Source organism: Podospora pseudoanserina, chromosome 3 (genome assembly GCF_035222485.1).
Source record: "Podospora pseudoanserina strain CBS 124.78 chromosome 3, whole genome shotgun sequence".
Taxonomy (NCBI): domain Eukaryota; kingdom Fungi; phylum Ascomycota; class Sordariomycetes; order Sordariales; family Podosporaceae; genus Podospora; species Podospora pseudoanserina.
The window spans coordinates 913687-937461 of NC_085922.1; the positions used below are offsets into that span (position 1 = coordinate 913687).

The 23775-nt window shown below is 51.9% G+C and overlaps 9 protein-coding genes across 9 annotated transcripts; 5 read left to right on the plus strand and 4 right to left on the minus strand.

Annotated features, from left to right (window-relative positions):
- Positions 1-484: 484 nt before the first annotated feature.
- QC764_302710 (uncharacterized protein) lies at positions 485-1934 on the minus strand (the record flags this gene model as incomplete). Its single annotated transcript, XM_062945383.1, has 2 exons — positions 485-1625; positions 1752-1934. The coding sequence occupies 2 exons, from the start codon at positions 1932-1934 to the stop codon at positions 654-656; spliced, it is 1155 nt and encodes a 384-aa protein (XP_062801347.1). The 3' UTR covers positions 485-653.
- Positions 1935-3659: 1725 nt separating this feature from the next.
- QC764_0049410 (uncharacterized protein) lies at positions 3660-4663 on the minus strand (the record flags this gene model as incomplete). Its single annotated transcript, XM_062940387.1, has 3 exons — positions 4371-4663; positions 4032-4270; positions 3660-3845 (listed from the first exon to the last, which is right to left on the minus strand). The coding sequence occupies exons 2-3, from the start codon at positions 4050-4052 to the stop codon at positions 3660-3662; spliced, it is 207 nt and encodes a 68-aa protein (XP_062801348.1). The 5' UTR covers positions 4053-4270; positions 4371-4663.
- A 2336-nt stretch (positions 4664-6999) lies between these two features.
- On the plus strand, positions 7000-8345 carry QC764_302720 (uncharacterized protein; the record flags this gene model as incomplete). Its single annotated transcript, XM_062945384.1, has 2 exons — positions 7000-8056; positions 8080-8345. 2 exons carry the CDS (start codon positions 7000-7002, stop codon positions 8343-8345), a joined length of 1323 nt encoding a protein of 440 aa, XP_062801349.1.
- Positions 8346-8919: 574 nt separating this feature from the next.
- QC764_302730 (uncharacterized protein) lies at positions 8920-10638 on the plus strand (the record flags this gene model as incomplete). Its single annotated transcript, XM_062945385.1, has 4 exons — positions 8920-9052; positions 9113-9240; positions 9300-9896; positions 9970-10638. 4 exons carry the CDS (start codon positions 8920-8922, stop codon positions 10636-10638), a joined length of 1527 nt encoding a protein of 508 aa, XP_062801350.1.
- A 667-nt stretch (positions 10639-11305) lies between these two features.
- Positions 11306-12133, plus strand: QC764_302740 (uncharacterized protein; the record flags this gene model as incomplete). Its single annotated transcript, XM_062945386.1, has 1 exon — positions 11306-12133. One exon carries the CDS (start codon positions 11306-11308, stop codon positions 12131-12133), a length of 828 nt encoding a protein of 275 aa, XP_062801351.1.
- Positions 12134-12227: 94 nt separating this feature from the next.
- Positions 12228-13265, plus strand: QC764_0049450 (uncharacterized protein; the record flags this gene model as incomplete). The annotated part of the gene is made up of 3 exons (XM_062940388.1): positions 12228-12349; positions 12432-12537; positions 13113-13265. 3 exons carry the CDS (start codon positions 12228-12230, stop codon positions 13263-13265), a joined length of 381 nt encoding a protein of 126 aa, XP_062801352.1.
- Positions 12861-13520, minus strand: QC764_0049460 (uncharacterized protein; the record flags this gene model as incomplete). The annotated part of the gene is made up of 1 exon (XM_062940389.1): positions 12861-13520. The coding sequence occupies one exon, from the start codon at positions 13518-13520 to the stop codon at positions 12861-12863; it is 660 nt and encodes a 219-aa protein (XP_062801353.1).
- Positions 13521-14600: 1080 nt separating this feature from the next.
- On the plus strand, positions 14601-16054 carry QC764_302745 (uncharacterized protein; the record flags this gene model as incomplete). Its single annotated transcript, XM_062945387.1, has 2 exons — positions 14601-15013; positions 15071-16054. The coding sequence occupies 2 exons, from the start codon at positions 14601-14603 to the stop codon at positions 15756-15758; spliced, it is 1101 nt and encodes a 366-aa protein (XP_062801354.1). The 3' UTR covers positions 15759-16054.
- Positions 16055-17910: 1856 nt separating this feature from the next.
- On the minus strand, positions 17911-19148 carry QC764_0049480 (uncharacterized protein; the record flags this gene model as incomplete). The annotated part of the gene is given in 3 exon segments (XM_062940390.1): positions 17911-18143; positions 18159-18316; positions 18433-19148. The coding sequence occupies 3 exon segments, from the start codon at positions 19146-19148 to the stop codon at positions 17911-17913; spliced, it is 1107 nt and encodes a 368-aa protein (XP_062801355.1).
- Positions 19149-23775: the final 4627 nt, after the last annotated feature.

Here is a 23775-nt window from a genome sequence, read left to right on the forward strand (position 1 = left end):
TGTACGGATAGCTAAAAGGATGAGAGAACCCGCATTGAGAACCCAAACCGTGGTACCTTATGTATCATCATGATGAGCTTCGGTTTGAGGTCAAGGATAGTCTGAAGCGGTGTCCCGTTGATATGAACTTCAGTGTCAGACTGTGGAAAGACTATGGAGATAGTGTAAAGATATTTAAATATCATGAGGGCATGTCAACATGGTATCGAGGCATACAAGTGATGCGGGGGCGCATCCAAACTCCACTCAAAGAAACTTTTGCCTATAGGGTATGGTGAGATTTAACTGTGCAACAACGTCGAGTGGGGGCATTACTCTTACTTTAAACCTATTCGAGCATAGTACAGAACCTGTCATGATAATCCGAAGGCATATGATGATACCTCCAGTATGAAGGCCTACAATGATCGTTAAAAGGCGTACTCAGATAGAGTAAATACATCCCAAGATAAAATCAAGGCGTGGCAAGATCACATCAAGGCATACAAGTCATAGTTGAATGTATTCAAATTCTACTCATGGCCCTATAAAAATGCTCAGGGCTTATTAGCCCGGCCAACATCCTCCGTCCTCCGGTCTCCAATGCCTCCCCCCTCGCCTCCGCACGGCAGACCAAAACGTCCCCAAGCGCCACCACGACCACCCGCGAGCGTTCAGGCCTCGGACTCGCGGGCCCGGTTCTCGCGCGTCGCCGCACGAGCTGGAGCGCTCACAGGCGCGAACTCAACCCCGAACTCCACCGTCCTGGTGATCCCTGCTGGCTCAACACCAGCCTCACCCCCCTCGCCAGACCCGAGGATCTCGTCGGTACTATCCGACCCATCCAGCCCAGCATCACCCCCCACACGTGACCAGGGGCGGTCGTCCAGCTCGATCTTAACGGGCCAGGTTGTGGCCCCCCCACCGGCCCTCGCATATCTGTGCCCAGCCGTGGCACCACTGGTCTGGCTTCTTCCAACAGAGCTTTTGAATATTGTTGGCCAGGTTCTCACCAACAGCACCCTCACCGAAGGCAAGCACAAGCAAACAAACGCGAGATTATACTCGATGATCGTCCACAACGTTCCAATGATGTCGTATGTCCTGTCCGTCACATGGCTCACTAGGAGCGACTGGACTCGGAGAGCCGATGCCACCACAATAAACACACCCAATCCAAACACTGGCATCAACGCAAGCTTCTGGCTCAGGGGGATGTGCAATCTAAAGACAAGAGGGAACGGGAGGACCAAGATGATGAGATCGGTGACCAGAGAGACGATGGCGTTCATGTTCCAGATGATGTAAAGGTTCAGACACTTTCCACGGATGTCGAGATCCCAGGCTGAGGCGACGGGGATGCATTGGCAAATTCCCACGATGCTCGAAGAGGTCATGTAAAGGAGGATAAAGTAAATCAGGCCCATTGCTGTTAACTTGAACGCTCGGACGTGACTAAAGATCCGGACGTAGAGCAAGAGGAGCGAGACCTTGGTGAGATGGAGAGCAATCTTGTGGGTGATTTGACCAAAGAACCAGATCTGAAGGGCTGAAAAGAGATCGTGTTTGGGGATAACATCGGAATGCTTGCCGAAACCGTGGCTGACCATGGCAAAGAACATGATATTGGTAGCTATGTTGAAGAACTGTAACGTGAAAAAAGGTCAGCAAGCTGGGAGACTGAAGAGGAGGGGTAAAAGTATGGCACAATCACGACTTGGGACGACAGTAGTGGACGGCCAGAGTCAAATCGGGACGGATAAAATGCATACCAAAGCTGTGGCACTGATCCAATCACCACGGTCCAACATCGTGGTCGCTCTGCGGGCGTGGATTCGGATGGCGAGGAGAAGAGGGCAGAGAATGGTAAAAAGAATCGTTGGAATTAACACCCAATGGGCTCGGCTCTCGTCATTGTAGCCACGATAGGGCTCTTGGGCTTGCTGGACCGCCATGATCGTTGCTGGGATGGCGTTGCCTTCAATGAAGCCTTGCGTGGCGTTGACGTTTCCCGACGCAGAGTTGAAGTTGTAGTCGCTAGGATCGAACAAGATGTCAAGCCTTGCATGAGGTTGTTGTTCTTCACTGGAAAGACCAAGGTAGTTTCTGGGATCGAGCAGGATCAGAAGCCTCGAATGGGGTTGTTGGTTTCGACAGGGTCAAAATGTGGTCGCTGGGATCAAGCAGGGTGAGAGGCCTCACGTGGGGTTGTTGTCTTCTTTCCACAGAAAGGGTCAAGGTGTGATCGTTGGGATTGAGCACGATGAGAAGCCGAATGGGGACCTGTTGTCTTCGACAGGAAAGGTCGAGATGTGGTCGTTGGGGTCGATCAGGGTGAAGCCTCGTATGGGACTTTTGCTTTCCAATGAAAAGGCCAAGCTGTGGTCGTTGAGGTCGAAGCTCGAACGGGGTGTCAAGCCTGGCGTGGGGTTGCTGTTGTTGTCGTTCTCAGGGTTAGGTGTGGTCTCTGGAACCAAGTCAGGATGCACTATACCCGGCAGCTTGGAAACGGCACGGCAGGGAAGACGGAAGAGTGGAGTCGAAGGAAAATAAAACAACGGCATGGCATCCGATATATGGGTAACGTAGCCACACCCGTGAGCCCTGTTCAACCTCTCACAAGTTGAATAGAATTGAGTGCCTCTTGCTTGCCTTCGAAAAGACGAAATCCTTCCTGTGATGGGCCGACTTCCCCGGACAGCATCCGCATCCTGTCTAGGGCGTTTCCTTGACCGTTGCGTGATGGGATTGACGCATGCCTAACCCCTCTGGATGCACTTGATCGCCTTTGGCTTCATCCTTTGCTTTGTCCCTGCGCAAGGCTTTGAACAACCCCCCAGGAGCTCAACCTCTTTCCCCGGAAATGCAACACAGCCGTTCCCCGGCAGCCGGTTCTGGCGTTGTTGGTCATCACATACCGAAAGCACCTGCGTATTGAGTCGAAGGATTAACTTGAACCAGGTAACATACCCTTGACCAAAGCTTGTGTGTTTGGTCACTGGTCGCTCGTGATCAAGGGTTTCATGCATGCGCAGTCGACGACAGGGGTCGACTCGCAGCTCGGTGAGCATGGGGGTCAACACCACACTGCCGGCCAATTTACGGTCCGAGCCAGGCACTTTGCTTTTGCCAGATGCTTTCTTGCATGACAGATGGCGTCCGACCTTGCGTCTTGCAGAAATGCCCACGCCAAGACACGTTGTGTTCCTCGACCTTGACCAATGTTTGTTCCGGGTTCCGAGTAGCCAGGGTGTTTCGTCTGGCTGTGACCAATGTTTCTCGAACTTTTCGACGTTCTCAACTAGGTTCTAGGGTCAGATTGTTCGGTACGGGAGGTCCGCGCGGTGCGGCGTAGGTGGTTGGCTTGGCCCTGGTGGGAGAACCTTGTCAGTCTTGCTCCTCACTGGGATCAAGGTAAGAAGAAAACGATGAAAAGAGATACCATGTTCGAGCCCTTATTTCATCTAGAATGTTGAGCTGAGAGTATGGATTACAAGAGTATGGATTACAAGACTGATGCTGAAACGACATCAGTGCTTGCAATCCGCGATGTCCCAAGTAGGTCCACAGTTGTGCAGCCAATGGACGGGCTGCTGTCGTTGAATCTGCCCCGGAGTTATGTCTGGAGATATTGGACATCGTAACTGAGACCAAGAAGTCAGGCTTCTTTCGGGCTTGGATCAACACCGGTAGAAGGAATGCTGGTGGCTTGCAAAACGCCTCCTGATTGCGAGCAGCGACTGCATGGATGTGGCAGTCTCGTGCTGCATGTGGTGATGTGTAGGATGGGCCATAGGTGGCTTTGACCGAGCTTTACCCGTCACAAGTTTTGGATTGGCGAGGGTGTGTGTGGTGATGTTGCTACCCTGTTCCTTGGTTGGTTTCAACTTTCTATTGGGGGTTCCATGTTGTACTGAGGATCAGCGCCGACCAGCGAAAACGAACTCCAAGCCAATTCGAGTCTTCATCTGTGTATTTAATGCCGAGTTAGAATGCCCCGTACCTTGTAAAGACATGTTGTCAAGCCACTCAATGTGAGAGAAAAAACATACCAAGTGTTCAAACAGGACCATTTGGCACAAGTCCAGGGTCTCAATTCCGGGGTCCAGTCAACCGGTGACAAGAATGTTGGACAAGAGTACCAATGACTCCCCTGAAGGTAATCCACATGTAGAAGGTTGAAGCGTCAACAATGACCATCGCCAGTGACCGTAGAGTGTGAGGAAGTAATCGTCGTCGCTTTGCAAACAGTGAATGGACACTGGAATGGATGTTCTAAAAGAAGCTGAATCTGGAGGGACGACGACCTTGTTATCAGCATCAGGCTGGTGGGTCGGGGAGGAAAGGACATCTAGAGAACAGACAGAGCCGTATAGGAGGGGCTTGCTTACTGACGTAGATACCCCATTTTGGGAGGTTAACAGGGGCTGGACGGTCCGGTTTTGCGTTCGCCCAACGGCTGGAGTAAGGGATATAATGGTCAGTTATACCTGTAATGATGCATCTAATGATTTCCAGTGATGATGCTGTTCTAATGGGCACAAGGCTATAAATGAATGAAGATGTTGATGGGATGGGTTCGTGTTTGTCCGACTTTGTGGTGACGCTAGGGCTTTTTCCCCTCCAATGCCTTTAGGAGCAACAAAACTTTTTGTGCGTCTGAAAAGAAACAGGAGTGTTGTGGGTCACTGATTTTGCAGTGGATAGAGTCGGTAGAGGTGAGGGAAGAGCCTGGGTAGGGTTTGTAGCGGCAGAACCAGCCAGGTTTCACTCAATCTGAGGAAGGACCGACCTTGACAAGAAGCACGGGCCTTGATGGAGCTCATCTGCTGTGACTAGGTGATGGTGATACCGAAGTATCCGACTGTCAATTGGTATCTCACAACTCAACGATGTGTTATGTATGGTGGTCATCCTAAATCATGACTGATGTTTGCCTTCATGACAAAGCTCAACACCGGTCGGTGATGAAGCAGCTGCGCCATGTCCCCTAATGGCACTAACGTAGTCATTTGTTGACAGGAAGTCAATTCACAAGGAGTCAAAAGCCCAGTCACACAATGACTGGTGAGAGAAAGAAAATGGGATTGGTACCCAGTTTCTAAGCACCATCAGAAAGATTCTAGATCTCATTCAACAAACCCGTGATAATCTGAACAGGCCTCCTGACGGTTGAAGTGATGAACACTGCGTAATGTACAATGCATCTCTGGAGCGTTCCTCAACACTCCACACACATTGATGCTCTCAATGCCTTCCTCCTGTGAGACAGGGACAGCACAGTAATAACAACCCCCCAGACAGTGGCAGAGGAAGAGCTGCTTGGATCTTCGCCGCCAGCGTCGGCCATCTCCAAGTCACTGGGGTTGTCAGACTCTTGGTTCAGGTTGATCGACTCATGATCTAGGGTCGTAGAGCGGTCATCTTCATTTGCGGCAAGGCTCCCTGTTTTGGTGTTCTAGATGGAAGCTCGGCCCAAGAGCTGGAAGGGAGACCGGACATTCCTTCCTAGAGGAAATTGCCCAAAGGACCTTCCCTCTCTTCCAGCTGCAGGCCATATCATCAATATGGCCACCAGCAGCAGCTGCCGCCGCCAGCTTTCTGTCGTCTTTGCGCGCCTTTCCTCTCGCTTCCTCTTGTGTGTCTGTCGTCCGGGCTTGTCTCGTTTTTTTCCATTTTTTCCCAAGATGCGCCAGTAAGCCCTCTGTTCCATTTCTGTCTTGCCTAGTCCTTTACAGGGTCGCCTCGGAAGAGAATATCTCGACGGGCTCTTGGACCAAGTTCTTTCCAGATACTGGTCCCTGTTTCGACTAGTGCCTCCCGCCCCTCTCTTGTTTCCAACATGGTGAGACCAAAGTGCATTGCAAAGGCAACGAACCGAAAGGCCTGGGACGTTGCTGCAAGGGGGCGGATGTCGGCCGGGTTCGTCATGGTCTTGGGTCACAACCCGGAAGTTCTAAAGGATCCTGCGAGGGTCTTCCCGAGGGGTGGGAGAGCCGGAGTGGGGACGGGAGCGGTCGCTGCTTCGTGCTGACCGGGGTGCGCTGGAGAGGGAGGAACTGGAGGATCTTGAGGACATAGCTATTGGATAACAACCCGGTGATACCGGACGACAGAGGAAAATGATATGAAGAAAAACAAGAAGAAAATGAGAATTTAGCAATGCCGTGATACCAAATCACAGGCAGAATAGCGATGTGAGTGACTGAAAAGGGTGGGGGTAAATACGAAATGTAGGGAGGACCTGATAATGTCATGATACCAGATCACGTCGGAATGCTAGGCGGGCGGGTGATGAATGAGGCGAGAAGGAGAGGCTTGATGGCTAGAATGATGATAATCCAGACGGCCAGAGAATCTTCACATACTCACTTTGCCATAGGCAGGGCCTCTTTCGAAGCGCGATAGCTATCTCCTCAGTGAACAAGGTCATCATACGGTACCTGATACCCACATGTCCTGGTCGCTTGTTGTTGGCCTAGCGAGGCCTTGCGCCTGAATTGTGATGGAGAGCAACAATCTGCCCGTTGCGGCTCATGGATACTCCGAAAAGAAGGCGGTTGGGTACATGTTGGGTATTATTCACAAAACCACCGACCTGGCCATGCGTAAGAGGCTCAGCCTGACAGTAAGGGTGGGCCAGCCATCCATACTTCTAGTGTGATTGGCGTCTTCTGGCCAATGTTGTCGCTATTTTCATATCCAGCTGGACTCGACAGACTGGTAACGATGTCCGACGAAACGATAAGGGGGTGCATCTACGGGTTGGTGCCCATCAGTGCTACCGGCTCACCCATCCCCACGTCTTTTGCCAAGAATGCTCCCTGCAGCCTGGAAGTCACCGACAAACCAACAACCGACTTTCTCTTCCGCCCATTCACTTCACCCGCTCTTTTCTTTTTCTTCCATATATAACACCCTGGAATCTCAGAATATCACCCAGTAATAAATAGTTATGGCCTCAAGCACGTTCCACTACGACATTGATGTACCGCACAGTCCAGTTTCGACCCTGACGACATGGATGCCATCATAGAACTCCTCCGCGCCAGAGCTCTCGCAGATCACAAAACGCGTATTCCCATCGACAGGCTAGATGCCGAACACCGCAGGCACTTGGTGCGCGCCATCAACAATGTGCTGTCTATCGAGCTCGCTCTGTTCACATACGCTCAGATCATCGACGGCCTTCCCACCGGAGATGTCGCATGGGAAGTGAGAAGCCCTCTCCTACAAGGGGAGCACCCGCTGGCAACTGAGCACGAAGAACTCTGCCCCGGCGCAATGGAAAAAGCACGCGAGGTCTGCCCGAAGTGGGATACGGAAATGCTTAGGTTCAGCCCCCAGGTGCTCAATGCATATCGAGAAGCGGCTCCCGGCAGCAAGCTGTTCGCAAACCGTCTCATTGAGATGGTAGCCGTTGCAATCCACGAGTTCGTTGTGCTTCTCTACCAGCTTAACTTTTGTGTGCACAAGGGAGGACGAGAAGTGGTCGATGCCATTGCCAAGTGGAAGGAAACCAGCAAGCCCGAATTGTACTCATGGATGACAGACGAGGAATGGTGTCCTCCGGATCCTATCTGCACTGTTTTCCACAGCATACAATACCTCGACCACGACATCTACCCCCAAGGTGTGGCTGACGTTGTGGGCTATTGGGCAGAGGACCGGATTCTCGGCGGCGTCGTTGTCTTTGAGCGTCGGGCAGAGGAATGCGACGGCCACAACTCCAATTACAGCAACCCACACCCACCAAATATCTACCTCTCTCCCTCCCGAGCCAAAGTCACAATAAGGGTTACGCAGCTCCGCAATGAGCAGCAGCAGAAACTGGTTGACTTTTTGCTGCTCAAAGATGCAAGCAAGGCGGCTGAATCAAGCCCGCTGCCCATTCTTGTGGACAAGAAGAATCTCAAACGGTTCAAGCTGGAGTCATCCATCGTCAAATATGGGATATTTCGAGATATATGGGAGCGAAAGCCACTGGACCGGGAGGCCCTCAGGTATCTCAACAGGCGGCCAGGCTCCGAGCTTGACGATCCTTGGGCCTTTGGCCTTATGGTCATTACCAACATTGGTGGGGGAACCTGTTGCCGGCAGGCGTGAAAAGGCGCCTGGAGGATGAAGAGCCAGGGATCGCCGAGGCTTATAAGAAGGTAAAGTTGGAAGTGGAGTCGAGGGAGGATAGCGAAACACAGGATGGAAAAGGGAAGGAAAAGGACGACGCCGGGAAGGGGCTGGATAGTAAAGAAGAGGAAGGCGGCTCACGAGACAAGGTCACTGAGGTGGTCCAATCGGATGAGAAGAACAAAAAGCGCAAGATAGCAACTAAGCGCGCGAAAAAACGGAAAAGCGAAGACGGGTAGAGATTAAAAGTGTAGATAAGTTCTTAAAAAGTTTCCTGGGCGCCTTTGAACAACCAGATGCGTAGGACTATAGCGATTGCGCGGGGTTTAAGTAGAAACTTTTATTTGTTTAATGTCTAGAATGAAACAACTGGCGAGTGTATTGTGTAGCAGCGTTATCTTGAAATTCAATGTTCTACGCCAGCCTATGGGACACACCCAACTCGATGTGAACATGCTAAAGTGCCATGTCGTAGCTCCATCTTTTCCACAACCGGAGTTTGAGATGTGCAAGGCTGACAAGGACATGGCTGCAGCGCCCATGCTTCTGCAGTGTGCCCGACATGCTCCAGGCTCATGGGCAGGAGCAACATCCACGTCCCTGACTGCACCTTGTCGGCAGGCCCGTCTTGTTCCGAGTGAAACTGTCACCCATCGACAACCAGTGGCACACACGTCTCCCATAATGGCAGCAACCACCATCGTAGGTAGCACGGGCTTGCCAGTGCTCCTCTGCAGGGGCGCACAGAATGACACAAGTGTGACCAGCAAAACAAACATACAGATCGCCCACACCACCTTCAAGCACCTGGCGATGCCAAGACGACAAGTTTCCTTCAGCATTCCTGTCGAAGAATGTCATATCACCACGATGCTATCGACAGTCGTGTTGGCACTGGCCATCACCAGCACTAGGGCTGTGCTGAACGTGGACCTCGATTCTGCGGGTGCGCACACTGCCTGCTTCTAGGTACTTCGCGATGCGAACATTGGCTGATGATTCGCAGACTCGATACGCTTCGCCGCCGGCCTCGTCGCAAGCAAGCTGATGGACTACTACCATGGCGAAGAACCGGGCCAAACCCCCGGAATCCTCCCCGGGCCCCCTCCCGCAGGACCGTACTACTGGTGGGAAGCAAGTCCACCTCCTCTCCCTCTTCTCCTCAAACGCATAGCTAATGTTGAGCCATCCAGGGCGGCGCCCTCTGGGGAACCATGGTAGACTACTGGCACTACACCCACTCCCAATTCTACAACGACCTCACCCTCCGCGCCCTCGTCTACCAAGCCAACCCCCCCCACAACGACTACATGCCCCCCAACTGGACCGCCTCCCTCGGCAACGACGACCAAGGCTTCTGGGGCATGTCGGCCATGCTAGCCGCTGAAACCACATTCAAAAACCCACCCCCCGGTCAACCCCAGTGGTTAGCCCTCGCACAAGCAGTCTTCAACACGCAAGCCGAGCGATGGGACACGAGGTATTGCAACGGGGGTTTGCGGTGGCAGATTCCCCTCTCCAACAACGGGTACAACTACAAGAACTCGATTGCGAACGCGATTTTTTTCAACCTGGGGGCGAGATTGGCGAGGTACACGAATAACAGGACGTATGCCGAGTGGGCGGGCAAGACCTGGGATTGGATGGAAGGGGTGGGGTATATTGACAAGGAGAATTGGAATGTGTATGATGGGGGCCATGTGGAGGGGAATTGCACGGATATCAACAGGGCGCAGTTTTCGTACACGGCTGCTATTTTTGTGCAGGGGTGTGGGTTTCTTTATAACTATGTATGTTGTTTCCCTGGGATGGATGGGAGTAAGACTATGCACGTACGCCCATGCTAACCTTGATTTCTACTAGACAAACGGCGAGCAAAAGTGGCGCGATAGGCTCGAGGGACTAACAAACCGAACTTTGAACAACTTTTTCCTTAGTCAACCAAAGGCCGGGACGAGACCGGCGGCTATGGAACCGAGTTGTGAGTTGGAGGAGAGGAACCAGTGTACGACGGATATGTTGTCTTTTAAGGGGTATCTCCATCGGTGGATGGCGCAGACGACGCAGATGGCGCCGTTTGTGAGGGAGGTTGTCATGCCGGTATTGAGGGAGTCGGTGAGGAGCATGGCGGAGAGTTGTTTGCCGGATGGGACGTGTGGGTTTAGGTGGAATAGGGGCCAGTATGATGGGAACACGGGGGCCGGGCAGCAGATGAATGCGCTGGGAGCCTTGGTCAGTTTGCTGGTTGAACAACCGGAGGTTAAGGAGGCTGTGACGGCCAAGAATGGGGGGACGAGTGCTGGGGATCCGAATGCGGGACGCGAGGGGGAAGTGGGGGAGTGGGAGGGGGAGAGCGAGGTTATTACCGATGCGGATAGGGTTGGGGCGGCGGTGGTGACGATTTTGATGGTGGGGACTGTGATGGGGATGATGATTTGGGTTAGTGCGACTACGGGGGAGGAGGAGGAGTATGCTAGGGTTATGAGGGGGGAGAAGAAGAAGGGTAAGGACAGGGTGATTGAGAGGACATAATATTGGTTTTGTTGGAGGAATGTTACCTGGAGATATCGCTGTTGTTCATTTGGGAGGCTGATAAGACGTAGGGATATAAGAGGTGTATCAAATGTAACAGCGGCTCGGCAATACGAAATGATTTATATACGAGCAACTACCGATGCGGTGACAGCGGGATTCGGGAACGTCGGGTTGGGAAAGAGTGTAATGTGCATTGCTCCGCCACCACACTGACGAATGGATGGGCATGCTGTGCCAATGATGCTGTCGTTTCAGAAGGGCTGGGACAATATCAGACCGTGTATTTTATTCGCTACTGATCTTCTTTCTCATCGAGCCCGCCCGTGTTGACAAGAAAATAGGCCTGGCTTGGCTGCATACGGCAGACACAGAGAATATGCAGGTTTCGGCGCCGAAGGTCTCAGCTTACCCCTCGCTTTCTAGGAGATGATTCCCTTGCTTTAGCCATCAGTTGTGATCGGTGACTGCCCGACTGAGGTTGGGAACTGTGAGAGCTATGGTTTTCGGGCCCGAAACAAGTTTCTCACGGCAGCTGGTGAGCTGGATTTGTGAATATTTGGATAGGCGCCGATCTGACGTACATATTCCAGGCAGGGATCTGCGTGGTGGTGGTGGTGCTGTGTAGCCGTAACATTCGGATGAGGCGGGGATTGGATTGGATTTCATGCTGACTGCGGTCGGATCGGATCGGGCGGTTCGTGTTTGTCTTTCCTTTAAACTGGGATGGGATTCCCCTTTTCCTTCCCGTTTTTTTCTCTCCCTCTGCTGTCAACAATCCGCAAAGATGGCGCCTGTATTACCACCACGACGCTCACGGATCACAAAACGAGACGCCCTTGGCCCTAGATTTGACGATGACGACGACGACGATGGATACAACCCCTGGAGCGACTGGAATGAGAAGTCGTATAACGGACCTGGAGGGGGGACCAGCGGATCGGATGAAGGAATTTTGAGCGGAGATTCTGGGCGTGACGGGGAGAGGAACAACATCGACTTTGACCTTGACGACAGAGTCACCAGCCGGAACAACGGTCTCTCTGGCGGGCAAATAGCGGCGATTGTAGTGTCGATTGTGGTCTTCTTCTTGTTGGTGTCGGGGTTGTGCTTCTGGAGAGATCGGCGGAGGAAGAAGCGGAGGCTGGCGGAAGAGCAGACGTTGGCCGATGATGGAGTGAAGAGGGATGTGTATATGAAGGAGCAAGGAGAAGAGCTAAGCCCTGTGTCGCCTATTAACACCCAAGGAGTGGGAGGGACGGCGCCAACACCGGGACAGGGTATAGGGGGACAGGATGCGCCGCCACCATACGAGCCGAGGCAGCCTGAAGCTGCGCATGTTGCGGGAGGAGAGACAGCAACAGACAGCGGCAATTGGAGACAATCCAGACTTGGGACAGAGGAGGATGATATCATGGTTACGGATGGGATGCCGCCTGACAGTGGGAGACAACGAGAGGGAAAAGGGAGTGGGGGACTAGAGATCGGAACTTGAACAGTAGACTCTAGGCATCGGGGGCAGAGAAACACGTTCCATTACGGTGACTGGTGGTGAACAAATATCTCTTTCAATTCATCGGTTGACCATCATGCTGTTGATCATGTCCCGAGCTCTTGACTCTGTGCCGAAGTCGCAAGTTGCTAAGGTGTTGGTGGCAGCGTCCGAATGGCTCGTTCTGTCCTTCTTCCCTTGCATCCCTCCTACTTTGATGTTTGTTCCAACGATTGCCCCATACGTCCCTCGGCTCAAACACTGAATCTCTTCAACTGTTAACGCCTTCATGACTTCAAAGCTCCGCTACGTCCTTCAAAACGCTGCTGGAGAGCCACCAACACTACTGCTCTGGTGTCAGAGCATATTCCCACACAGATACTCCGCCAGGTGCGACGCCGAAACCAGTAAGATGCCCCATCTGCCGGGAAAGCCTCGGGCGTTTCTCTTCGTCCTTGTCGTCCGTGTGTTGATCCTTATGCTGCTCTTTATGCTGCTCTTTATGCTGCTCTTTATGCTGGTCATGTGTGGGCTGCTTCGATTCAGTCGATGTTGGAATAGCTGGCTTGGATTCCGCTGGTGTTGATGGATTGGCGGTCTCGTTGTTCTGCTTCTCTCGCTTGATAAACGACCTCAGCATTGACTTTGATCTGGTAGGCAACTCAACATTCTGGTTCGCCAGTTGCGTCGCGCGGTCGTTTTCTTTCTCCCTCTCCTTATCCTCTCCCCCCTACTTCTGCTTCCGGCTCTGCTCCATCCTCTTCTGTTCCAGCAGCCATGGTTTCATATCCCGGATCCCCGTGATTGCCATCAAAATCACTGCCTTTCGAAAATTGATGTCCTCCAGATCAGAGGGCTGGAAAGATATCTGTGACCCGGCAACAGCGCGCTCCTTGAAGCAGCATTTTCCCAGATACAACGCCGCATCCACAACGGCCCACTGGTGGTCTGGCAAGGCACTGCGATCGTCGAAAATCTCTAGAAAGTCTTCCGGGATGACCCTCTGGGCATCCTTGGGCCGCTGCTTGGCCGACTCGAGGGCTTCGAGGACAGCCTGATGGACCTCCTGTGGGGTGAAGTTGTGGCCCTCAGCCCGGAATTCCTCAAAGTCGGCAAAGAACTGGAGGAGATCTGACTTCGCACATTTTGACCAGAGCGCCCGGTCGCGGTAGTATTTGGCCGGGTCGTATGCTTTCACGAGCGCTGGGGACTCGTCAACAAGCGGCGAGGGGGCCGGAGCCTCGCCCGCGGGCGGCACAATCTTGGGCGCTTCCTTTCGCTGCTTCGAGGTCGACCTCGCAGGAGGGGGAGCGCTGCTGGGCCTAAACCCATGGCTTGCGAAGAACACCAGCGCGTTTGTTCCGAGATTGACCGTCTTTCTGTATCTCATTTTGTCCTGTGCTTTTGCTGCTGGATTGAGGAACCCGATCGATGTTGCTGTCAGGCCGAGCACTGAACAGAAATGCCCTTCATTGAGGATCTGTTCAGAGCCTAGGTGTAGGGCCTCCACCACTTTTCCCATGTGGAAGGAGCGGCATCAAACGGGTGGACATAGGTACCCGCCCACAGTAAAGACTGCCCAAATTTCCCTGTAGCACACAGTTAAACCCCAAGCATGTCTTCCAGATTGCCTTTGGATACCTACTAACTTGTACCAACTTCGTATGTACAACAGAATCGACGGCTGCTATGGCTTTACCGATTCCCTGGACACTCCGGCAGCTGCCAAAGCTCCCTGATCCCGTAAGAGGCAAAGAGCAACCTGAATCAACCCCATCCAGCTACACAAACTGGTTCCGCTCAACCTCCACTCTGTCAACCTTCGCTCCCAGTGCCATCGACTTTTTCCCATGTTGGCTCGCATTCCTCGAGCAGGAGACGCACACCTTCAAAAGGCTTACTGGAGAGGGGGCGGTGGATGTGGGGAGAAGGTGGCGCTTCAGTTGATAGTGTAGGCGCCTATTTAACACTCAGACATCTCTTTGTTCGCCTGAAGAGCCAGTACCACACCCACTCAGCTCTTAAAGACCGGCTAACAGCTGAACGAAATTTGAGAATGTAGCAGCCATCCAATAAGTGCCCGCCACTCCTATCCGACATCCCGACGCCAGCCCCCACCGATCCAGTGCCGTCGAACCTGATATCCTCGAAACACGAGTAAAGATTCCAGGGTTACCAGTAGCTTGGATCTAAAGTGGGCGTCTCGTGTTTATACAACAGTGGCGCGCTAATCTCCGACGCCAAGGCGTTCCCCTGATGCTTCTATCATGCGCGCCGCCCGCCCTGAGTAAGCCCAAGAAGCCCAGGCCCGTAAGCTGGCCTAGCCTACAAGCAAACCACAAACTTCCACCGCCCTCAGGGGGCCATTCATAAAACCCGAGATGGCCACAGTTCCAGCTCCCAGATCGCGCGAGGAGATTTCGCTTCCCACGTCACGGCACATATGTATGGGTAGTCAACATCAGAGGATATGGGGGATGAAGCATCGTTGAAGACAGTCGAACGCCCTACCTGCGCTGCTATTGCCCACGAAACTCGGTTACCGGAGTGCTACGACGACTGGATCTTGCCAGAGTGTTACGACCATTGGGATCTACCAGAGGTTTACATTCCAGTTGCCAATCCCATCGAACCCGGCCAGCGACCGTCTAGGCAAGAAAGGGCGAACAGAGCACAGGCACCCGCAGCTTTGGGCGAAAAGCAGTCCCCTCCTCCAAGATCCTGTTGGCGACGACACTGGGCTTGGTGGATACTTGCTGTTGTACTCGTTGTAGGAGGGGCAGCTGGCGGTGCCATAGCCGGTGCTCTCACTCTAACGCGTCGCCAAGGTTTGGACGGCTCAGTCGTATCAGCGTCGCCAACACCCATCGAAACGTTATCTGGGTAGGTTCTACCTACAGGTGCCGGCACTGCCATGCTTCAAGATTCTAATCGTTCTAGGACCACATCCCTATTTGGATTGACCCAGCCCCACGGCGCCACGTCGGGCGCGGCATCACAAAACACACAAGGAACAACAACAACAGCAACAGCAGCCGGGATCCAAGCTCCTACCGTGCCGACTGACTCGCGCTCAACGTCTACATCCACAGGCTCAGGCCTCTTACCTTCAAAGCCACAGATACAAGAGACCACCACTTCAGCAACAGCCCCTCAGAAAGACAGCGAGACCGGTACGTTGGGGGCAACCCAGACTCAACGGTCAATCTCCTTGCCAGCGCCAGGCACAACAGTCGAGGGATCCCCAGCAACGCCAATCAAAAGTCCTTCACCGTCCTCCAACAGTCCTGAGCCCGCCCCTCTGATGGGTCAGCCATCGAAGCCAACACGCGCTGTCCAGATCGGAAGGGCATCTCGGCCCGGAGAGGCCCGTGACTTGCTAGAGATCGCTTTCTATCCCGAGAGTCCATGTGACTACGAAGTAATAGGGAACTATGGCACCTGGGTCTGCGACACGCCGTTCGCGCTGGGTGGAACAGAATACCAGTGGAAAGGCTGTGGTAGCTATACCTGGTTGGTTTGGGGACCAACTCAGGAGAGATTTGGAGCGTGTGCGGATAAGGTGACTGCTAAGACGCTTTGTGGCGGTTTGTTGGTGATAGGGGTTTGGTTGTGTAGTCCGGAATAGAGCCAAGCTGACATCTAGAAGATGGAGGCTTTGAGCAACCCAGGGGGTTGTCGCCAGGTTCTTGTCAAAGCAAATTTATAATCATGCTAAAAGCTATCGAGATCTCAAGCCGCGGCGGTTGGCTAGCCCATCAGATACGGGGGTATACCTGTCAGGTTTTCAGCCGGTGCGGCAACGATGCACGATCACCACCAGTAAAATTACCGCCCCAAGAGCCTTATTCCTCAGACATCAACTTCTGGCCTAGCCCGCTGAATTCTGATACATTGGTACCAGCCACGCCGCACGATCTGCATCACAATTCAAGCTTTTCTATCACCTGTGCAGAAACGAGGCGTAGATATTGGATATTGCCGCCTTGACCCAGATTCTCAACGCAAGGGGACCAAATGTCAAGAGTGTTAAATAATTGAACTGCCCCTAGCTGGCGTGCCTCTTTTCTGTTCTGCAGATGTTCGACTGTTTTGGGAGAGATGGAAAAGCCTACTCCAGCTGAGGCCACGGCCACCAAATGCTTCACCCACTCCGCTGAAGTCTCGAATCTACCAGAATGTGTTCACAACATAAGTAGCGATCTCCCTGAGTGCTACGGCCATTGGAATCTTTCCGAAGTCTGCGATCAGTCGAACCTTCCTGAGGTGTGCAGCTCGCTCGATCGCGACAATCGATTACCACCTCAGAGCCCCAACACTTCTCAAACCCCATGGTGGCGACGGCACCGCATATTGCTTGTCGTCATAGCTTTGTTGCTTCTCGCAGGGTCTGTAGGCGGTGTCGCTGCGGGTGTCCTGGCTTCAAGATCAGCGCAGGACACATCCATTGCGTCGGTGATGCCCTCAACAAGTACCATTCCCCCACCCGATCAATCCTCAACAACTACCATCCACGAAACCTTCCCAGCATCTACCTCCAGCAGCAGCACAGCTGCTACAATAACAGCCGGCCCATCAAGTGACGCTCCTGGTCTTAGTCCACCGAGTTTGCCGGAGCCGGCTTTACAAGTCTTTCCGATTAACGTTGGGGAGCCACCGGATACCTCACCGCTATAGTCATCACTCTTAACAAATACTGGCGCAATTTCGGCGTGGAGCATTCGTTAGGTGGAGGCGTCCAACGATACCTCAAGGGACCAAAACATGCCGGAGGAAGTGATCGCGGGGCCCTACTTGGCGTCTGGTGGGACATGGAAGATTGCTGATCTGGAAGAACATCCAGACTGTTATTTCCAGGGAAATCCAATGCGGATTTCGGAAGACATACTGCCAAAAACTAAGAAAGATTTCTCTCCCTATCTTCTACATTCACACCTCTCAGTCTTCCAATAAACTTGAAGCATACAAGCGCCGACAGAAAATAAAAGGTAATCCATAGAGAGTTTGAATGACGTGGATAAGAAAGCCTATGTCGGCGTGAATATGTCTTGAAGCGTCTAATCAAATCATATCGTCAGTCTGATGGCATTGAGTCCCGTTACTGATTTCGGCCATTGGGCAGAACGCTCGGGTTTTTAGAATCCATTCGTCTGAGATCCGCATACAATTTACCTGTATAGTGCATCATGGACAGTTCTAAGAGCTTCATTGCTGGGATCCCCCCCATATATCAACCGTTGCCGTGAGCCAATGGTTGTACCCATCGGGAATTCAGGGTCCCATGTTGTGTAATAATCTGCTTTCTGACCAGCGAAAGATCCTCCGACACATCTTCAAGGATATCCCAATGGTACCAATTCCATGCGCCCCATGCGTTTACAGCCACCAATGAGGCCTCACATTCCGTTTTGGCTTCGTCGAGAATGGCCGTTATGCAGCAGGCATGGCATGTGATTTTCCTCAGCCAGGGGCCGGAACCCCAGCCATCCGGGTCGTCCTCCTTGAACTGGATCTCGTCACCCATGTCTATGTCCTCGACCGTAGTCACGATTGTGATATCCTTGGTTTCCATTACTGGGGCTTGGTTCTATAGCGGGCGGTAATTAGTAGCCAATCCCTCTCTTACACTGAATTATCCATAACGGCATCAACACTTATTAAACACAGACAGGGAGTGCACATGGCAGTTGTAAACACACTCAGGTGTTTGCGTGTACAATCCATTTGGATTACTGCACTACTTGTCAATCCGGAACCTGGGCCTCTGACGACCCTGCTGATCATATATTTGTCTGGTCTTTCCATGCCATCCAGGCAATGGCTGTCTGAATTATCCCTACAGCTGCCGAGACAAGCAATGCCATCACAGCGATAATGAACAGGTTCCTATCCGTCGTATGTCGCTTCACCAGTTTACCGATCCTTCCCCGGGGAGGTCGATCAAGTGTGAAGGCATGTATGATTGCAAGTCGATCACCCCAATATGTGTACATGAAGTCCTTCAGACCATCTTCTACAGCATCTTCTCTAAATGGCAGATAGCCATTGGCTTCTTCGCAAGATGGGTCGAAGCCTTCTTCGTTGACCAGTTTCTGCAGTATTTCGTTGGACTTTGTATCGCCATAATGAAAGAGAATTGACTGTAACGAGTGGAGCGTTTCGGCTAGTAGTCGTGGGCTCAACGTTCCCCTAATATGCCTGTTAGTCCGAGATTTCCAGATTCATCAAGGGGATGGTTCCCCCGTTTTGCCACAGCATTGATGAGGATGCTCAAATGTCGGAAGAACTCTTTTGGTAGATACCTTTCACTTATTGCTCTCGTAATTCCCACGTTCCGTGCGTCGGCTCCAGACTGTTGCCACAGATTCAAATGGGCCTTCAGGTATCCGGCGTGGTGGAATACATAAATGATTCGTTTGTGACTGTCAAAAAGAAGGTGGTTTGCCAGATTGTCGGTGGCTTCGAATGTGATGTGTAGCCGCTTTTTCAGCTTCCACGCTTTAAGCGATCTTTTATCCGCGACCACCTGTCCAACCAAGTCTCTCCTTTCCGCAGAGACCTGAGGGAAACATCGGGTGACAAAGTCCAAAAGGCTCTCGCCTTCTGACCACAAAGTAAACTGATGTCTTCCAACCTTGTATGGCTTGGTATCAGGGGCTACTGCGTCGATCATGAGCATAGCTTGCATCGTGAACTCCAACAGAAAGTTGAGCTGGTCAATGGAGTACCGTGGCGATACCTCGGTCTTGAGTTTCTCCCTGATTGCGCCCAAAGTGAGGTGCGATTTTTGTTTGAGTATAGCGGCTGCTTTGATGATGTCTTCATGAAGAACGCAGCATGGCGGCTGTTGAGACGGCTGCGTTGTTGCACCGCTCCTTTGATCGTTCTTGAATCGTCTTTCATACAGACGGAAATAGGCATCAAGATCTTTGGAATTTCCAAGAAAGGCTTCCGCGATTGCCTTCTTATAGTCGGACGATAGCGTCGCTATATCACCATTCAATGTTGATGTCGCCATGTTTCGCAGGGATTAAAAGGGGAGGCTGTTTTCCAAGATTCTGGTCAATCATAGAGATATTACAAAGAAATCTATTCCCCGTGACCGCGGCACATTGGTGATCTGGGGGAGGACGAAACTTAAACAGTCATGCCCACCCGCCCCAGGCCATTATCGAGATTTGGACTCACAGAGTCATCTGGCACGGAACGTATAGAAGCCGGGCAAAAGATGGGTTGATCTCTGTGGCGCTCAGGGCCTGCATGCGGTTGCATGATCACCTTCTTCGCCGCAAGCCATGTCGCTGTAACTCTTCTGATTGGTTGAAAGATGTGAGGGAATTTTAGGTGGCGTTCATCGTGCATGTCTCTTGGGATTGCGCCCCGCAAAGACATAATCTGCCCCAAGTTTGCCTCCTTTGCTCCTTCCCTGTTCCTCCCAACTGTTGGGGCCCCATTTTTCTCCCATTCTAGGGTGGGTATGTCGGCTCATCTGTCCAACTTTTCACTCTGGATACCTCCATGCCCTACCTAGTTGGCTCTTGCAACGACATGAGCGGGTTATCACCCAAACCACCACCCAACTCCCACCGTCTTCTCGTTTCCTTTATCATGACCGCAACCAACGGCGATAATGTTCGTGACAATCTTCAACGCCTGAAATCAAATGGTTTGGACGCCACAGCCATACTGCCACCGCCCGTTTCAGCGCCCCAAAACAAAGGTCCAACCACTACACAAGATACGCCAGTCACCGATGGGACAGCACCTGGCACGACACAGAGTTATTGTCCAACTATCGACACCACCAACGATCCATGGGCAGTAGCACACAAAATACCAGTTAAACGCGATCCACCCCTTTTCATATACCCCAGAGCCGTCGTTGAGTGGAGGAACAACGGAGAGCAGGACCCAGGCATGCCAGTCGGATGTTGGACCAAGGACGAATACCAGAAGCGGTGTGACTTCATAGCAAGTGAGATGGGAGCCGCTGTGAAGAATTCATCAGATCCCGCTTTGAAGCATGCTGCGAGATGCGCTAGCATAAAGTATGATCATGGTATGGTGGGAACTTCACCACAGACTGCCAAGCCGTACATGATAGTCTATTGTCACAACAAACACATAGAAGGCCTTGAAAAGCTCTTTCGGAAACGCAATGTCAATCGTCTCATCGACGACCGGAACACCACGCCACAATCCCTTCTTGCTCGTCTTTTCGGTCTTCGCAACAGTGGATGTAAGGTCCCCGAACCACCGTTTGGCCTCATATATTTTCCTGAGGCTCCCATGACGAAAACCGCTCTAGAGGGTTCTATAGAAACAAATTTTACCCACATCGCCACTTGGTGTGGAGAGCCCGTTTACTCTCCACATAGAGCCGCCACATTGGGATTGATGGTGCAAGTCGGTGATCTATTGGGCGTTACGACAGTGGCACATATTTTTGGGTCCAGCTCTAGTCATGACAAAGATGTGGATGATATGTTGGATGACGGCGCTGGGTCAAGTGATCTCGAGGATGATGATGAATATGACACAGGAGCAATGTGGATTGATCCTGGAATTCAGTCTACGGACCAATATGAGGAAGAAGGCATTCGGAACAAAGGGCCAGAGACATTTGGGGTCAGTTCAGGAGGCCCGGACACCTCGTGTCACTGGAAACAGATCCCACCTCCACAGCAACTTTCGGCAAGTGAACCATTTTTGGACTGGTCACTAACGATGCCGGTGAGTTATCCCTTACATCCACGCCGAAATCTATACCATCCCACCGGCAATGATACACACCTCATAGCCCTTGAGAATCTCGCAGATGCCCCGAGATATCACTGCGTGCCCGTGCATGTGTTATCGGCGTTTCAGGGCGTTCTTTCAGGTGAGCTGTTGGAAAGGACAGCAAGAATCCAATCTGGGCCCGGCGGGACTCTTTCCAGAGTGTGGACGGTGTTATTGACTCCAGGAACTGGTAGGATGAATGGGCGTTCTAGAACATCATTCCCACACGTTGCTAATTCAGCTTTAGACATCATGAACGGCGACTCTGGTTCTTTGATCATCGATCAGGAGACTAAGCAGATCTATGGTCACCTTGTTGGGATAGGTTCCTATAAGATGGGTTACGTAATTCCTATGATGGACATCTTCGCTCAAATTGGGACTTGCTTTGACGCCGACGTCCGGATATTTACCGAGTCCTCGCAGCTCCCTTCAGCCTCCACCCGGCAGGAGGAAGCCTTACGACCAAACCCTGACCTGCTGCCGAGAATGAAGGACACAACTGTTTCAGATAACCTCATGCAAGCGATGGTAGAAACAGACCAGGAGTGGGGAGTCAGGGAGTTTATCCCAGATCAGGTGATTCGATCGATCATCAATGAGTCAGCAGTGCAAGACCAACTGCAGCAAGGCTGGCCCAGCCAACTGAGCGACGAACAACAGCAGACATATCTCTCAGAGATCTTCGGTCCTCAAACCCCCCGGTTAAAGATTTTTGCTATTTTGGTGCTCTTGGAGAAGGTTTCCACACTCGCTGATTTCATCGCGGCAGGCATTTCTGATCATGATCTTCCTCTCACCATCCTCGATCGTTCTGGTACCAGTCTCCCAACGATGAAAACAGTCTCGCAGCCGGCTACTGAGCTAAAATTCACACAGCCCTGGGCGGTATTCTATCTCAAATTGTTTATGCGCGTACAGCAATCCTTTCTGTCACCAGTCTTTCGCATGAGCACCACACCCGGAATCGTAAAACACTATGTGCTGTCAGATGAACAGATCTTACCTTTTCTCAAGATCTCTACCAATGATACTGTGCGAGTCTCGGAAGGCCGCAGCAACCATTCCCAAGATGTATCACTGGTGAAGATTCACCCTGCCCAACACGATTTCCCAACTCATGTGAGTAAACCCCACTCTGGCAGAAAGAGCCATGCTAATTTTATGCTATCAATACAGAACAATCTCTTCTTTATAAAGAAGCTTTTCTCGGGCAGTAGCGAAGACCTGGCAGACCAACCACAAAATGACCATCTCATTCTGCCCCTCGTCAGTTTCAGTCATCGCTCACGGTATAACGTCATTCTACCCTGGGTGGAAGCAAATGTAGCGACATATTGGAATGAGATCAACCCCGACCCCGTGTTCAGCAAGACTGTAGTTTGGGTTTTGGAGCAATGTGTGGGGCTCGCCAGTGTCCTGTCACTGTTGCACAATCGCCAGGACTACTCTGCCTATACGTTGGAGACTGACGAAGAGGAGAATTCAAATCCAGACGATGGCAGGATTGTGCCGGCAAAGATTCTCTGGCTTCCCGACAGAGAACTCAGCACTTCAGACGTGCCGTTAGGAAAGCTTTCTGTTTCCAATTACGGGCTTCACAAACGATTCACTAAACCAGGGCCTGGAGCTCGTGTTTCTCCACAAGCCTCACACCAACCACAAAATCAAGTCAAAATCGATATCTGGTCTTTGGGATGCGTCTACCTAGAGTTTATTACATGGTTACTCGGTGGCTCAGCCTATCTTCTTTGGTTCGCCAATCGACGAATTGACGATGACCCATCTGCACCTGACCCCAAAAGATTCTACAAGATTGAACGGCGGCAAGGGCTCACAGTGATTACTCTCAAACCTGTTATCAGTGAAGTAAGTGTAGCCCATTTTCCCAGTTGTGATAATACCGTACTAAACCAGGCTACAGATGATCCAGGAGTTACATCAACATCCATTCGCATCCAAATTCGTTCATGACATGCTATACCTCATCCAATGCAGCATGTTGCAGGTGGAAGAAGGGCATCGGATTCAAAGCGAAAAGCTGCTGGAGAGGCTCAAAGGCATGCTATCTGAGTTTGTGAAGGACGACCGATATTGTGTGGAGCCTGTACCCCCTTGAAGAAGGCAAAGCCGAGTTGAAGTCTCAAAAGATCTCAGACCAGATGGTAATGTAGAATGTTTGATAACCCACCTTTCCTTCTTGAATAGATAAGGTACTGTAGTCCATGTGACCCATGAATCGTCCGAACGGCCGGAAGAACGACTTGATTGGTTCCCGGCTCCCAACAGACCACGTGTGTGTGTGTGTGTGTGTGCGGCGGTCACAAATTTCCAATCCCGGGGGAATCTACCACCATTTCATCACACTCATGCCTCAATGCGTCTCATCTCATTCATGACCACCGAATATCAGTATCGCCAGCTTCCGTCATCAGGGTGGTTTCGGGTGCTCTCGATAGAGCCGTCAGTCGACCTCAATGGAACCCTTCACTGCACGCTTCAACGCTCCTGCACCACTACCCAACTTGACTATGACGCCCTCTCCTACACCTGGGGAAATATTAGCAATGTAAAATCCATCATCCTCGATAGTACAAGGTACTGGATCAAACGAAGCCTCTACACGGCACTCTGTAGCAGGTCTGTACGGCTCTGCAGACCGCTACACCACCAAAAGATGGAACGTGAACTGATCTGCTAGCAGTTCCACGGAAGCCGTACATCAACCCACACCCAATGTATGTATCCTAAATCACAGCCAAGCCTGTGACACACTCGCTGTCATGCATCACTCTACAGAAAAGCAGCTCCTCTCGGTCGAGGCCATTTGCGTCAACCAAGACGACGAGAAAGAACGGAACTGC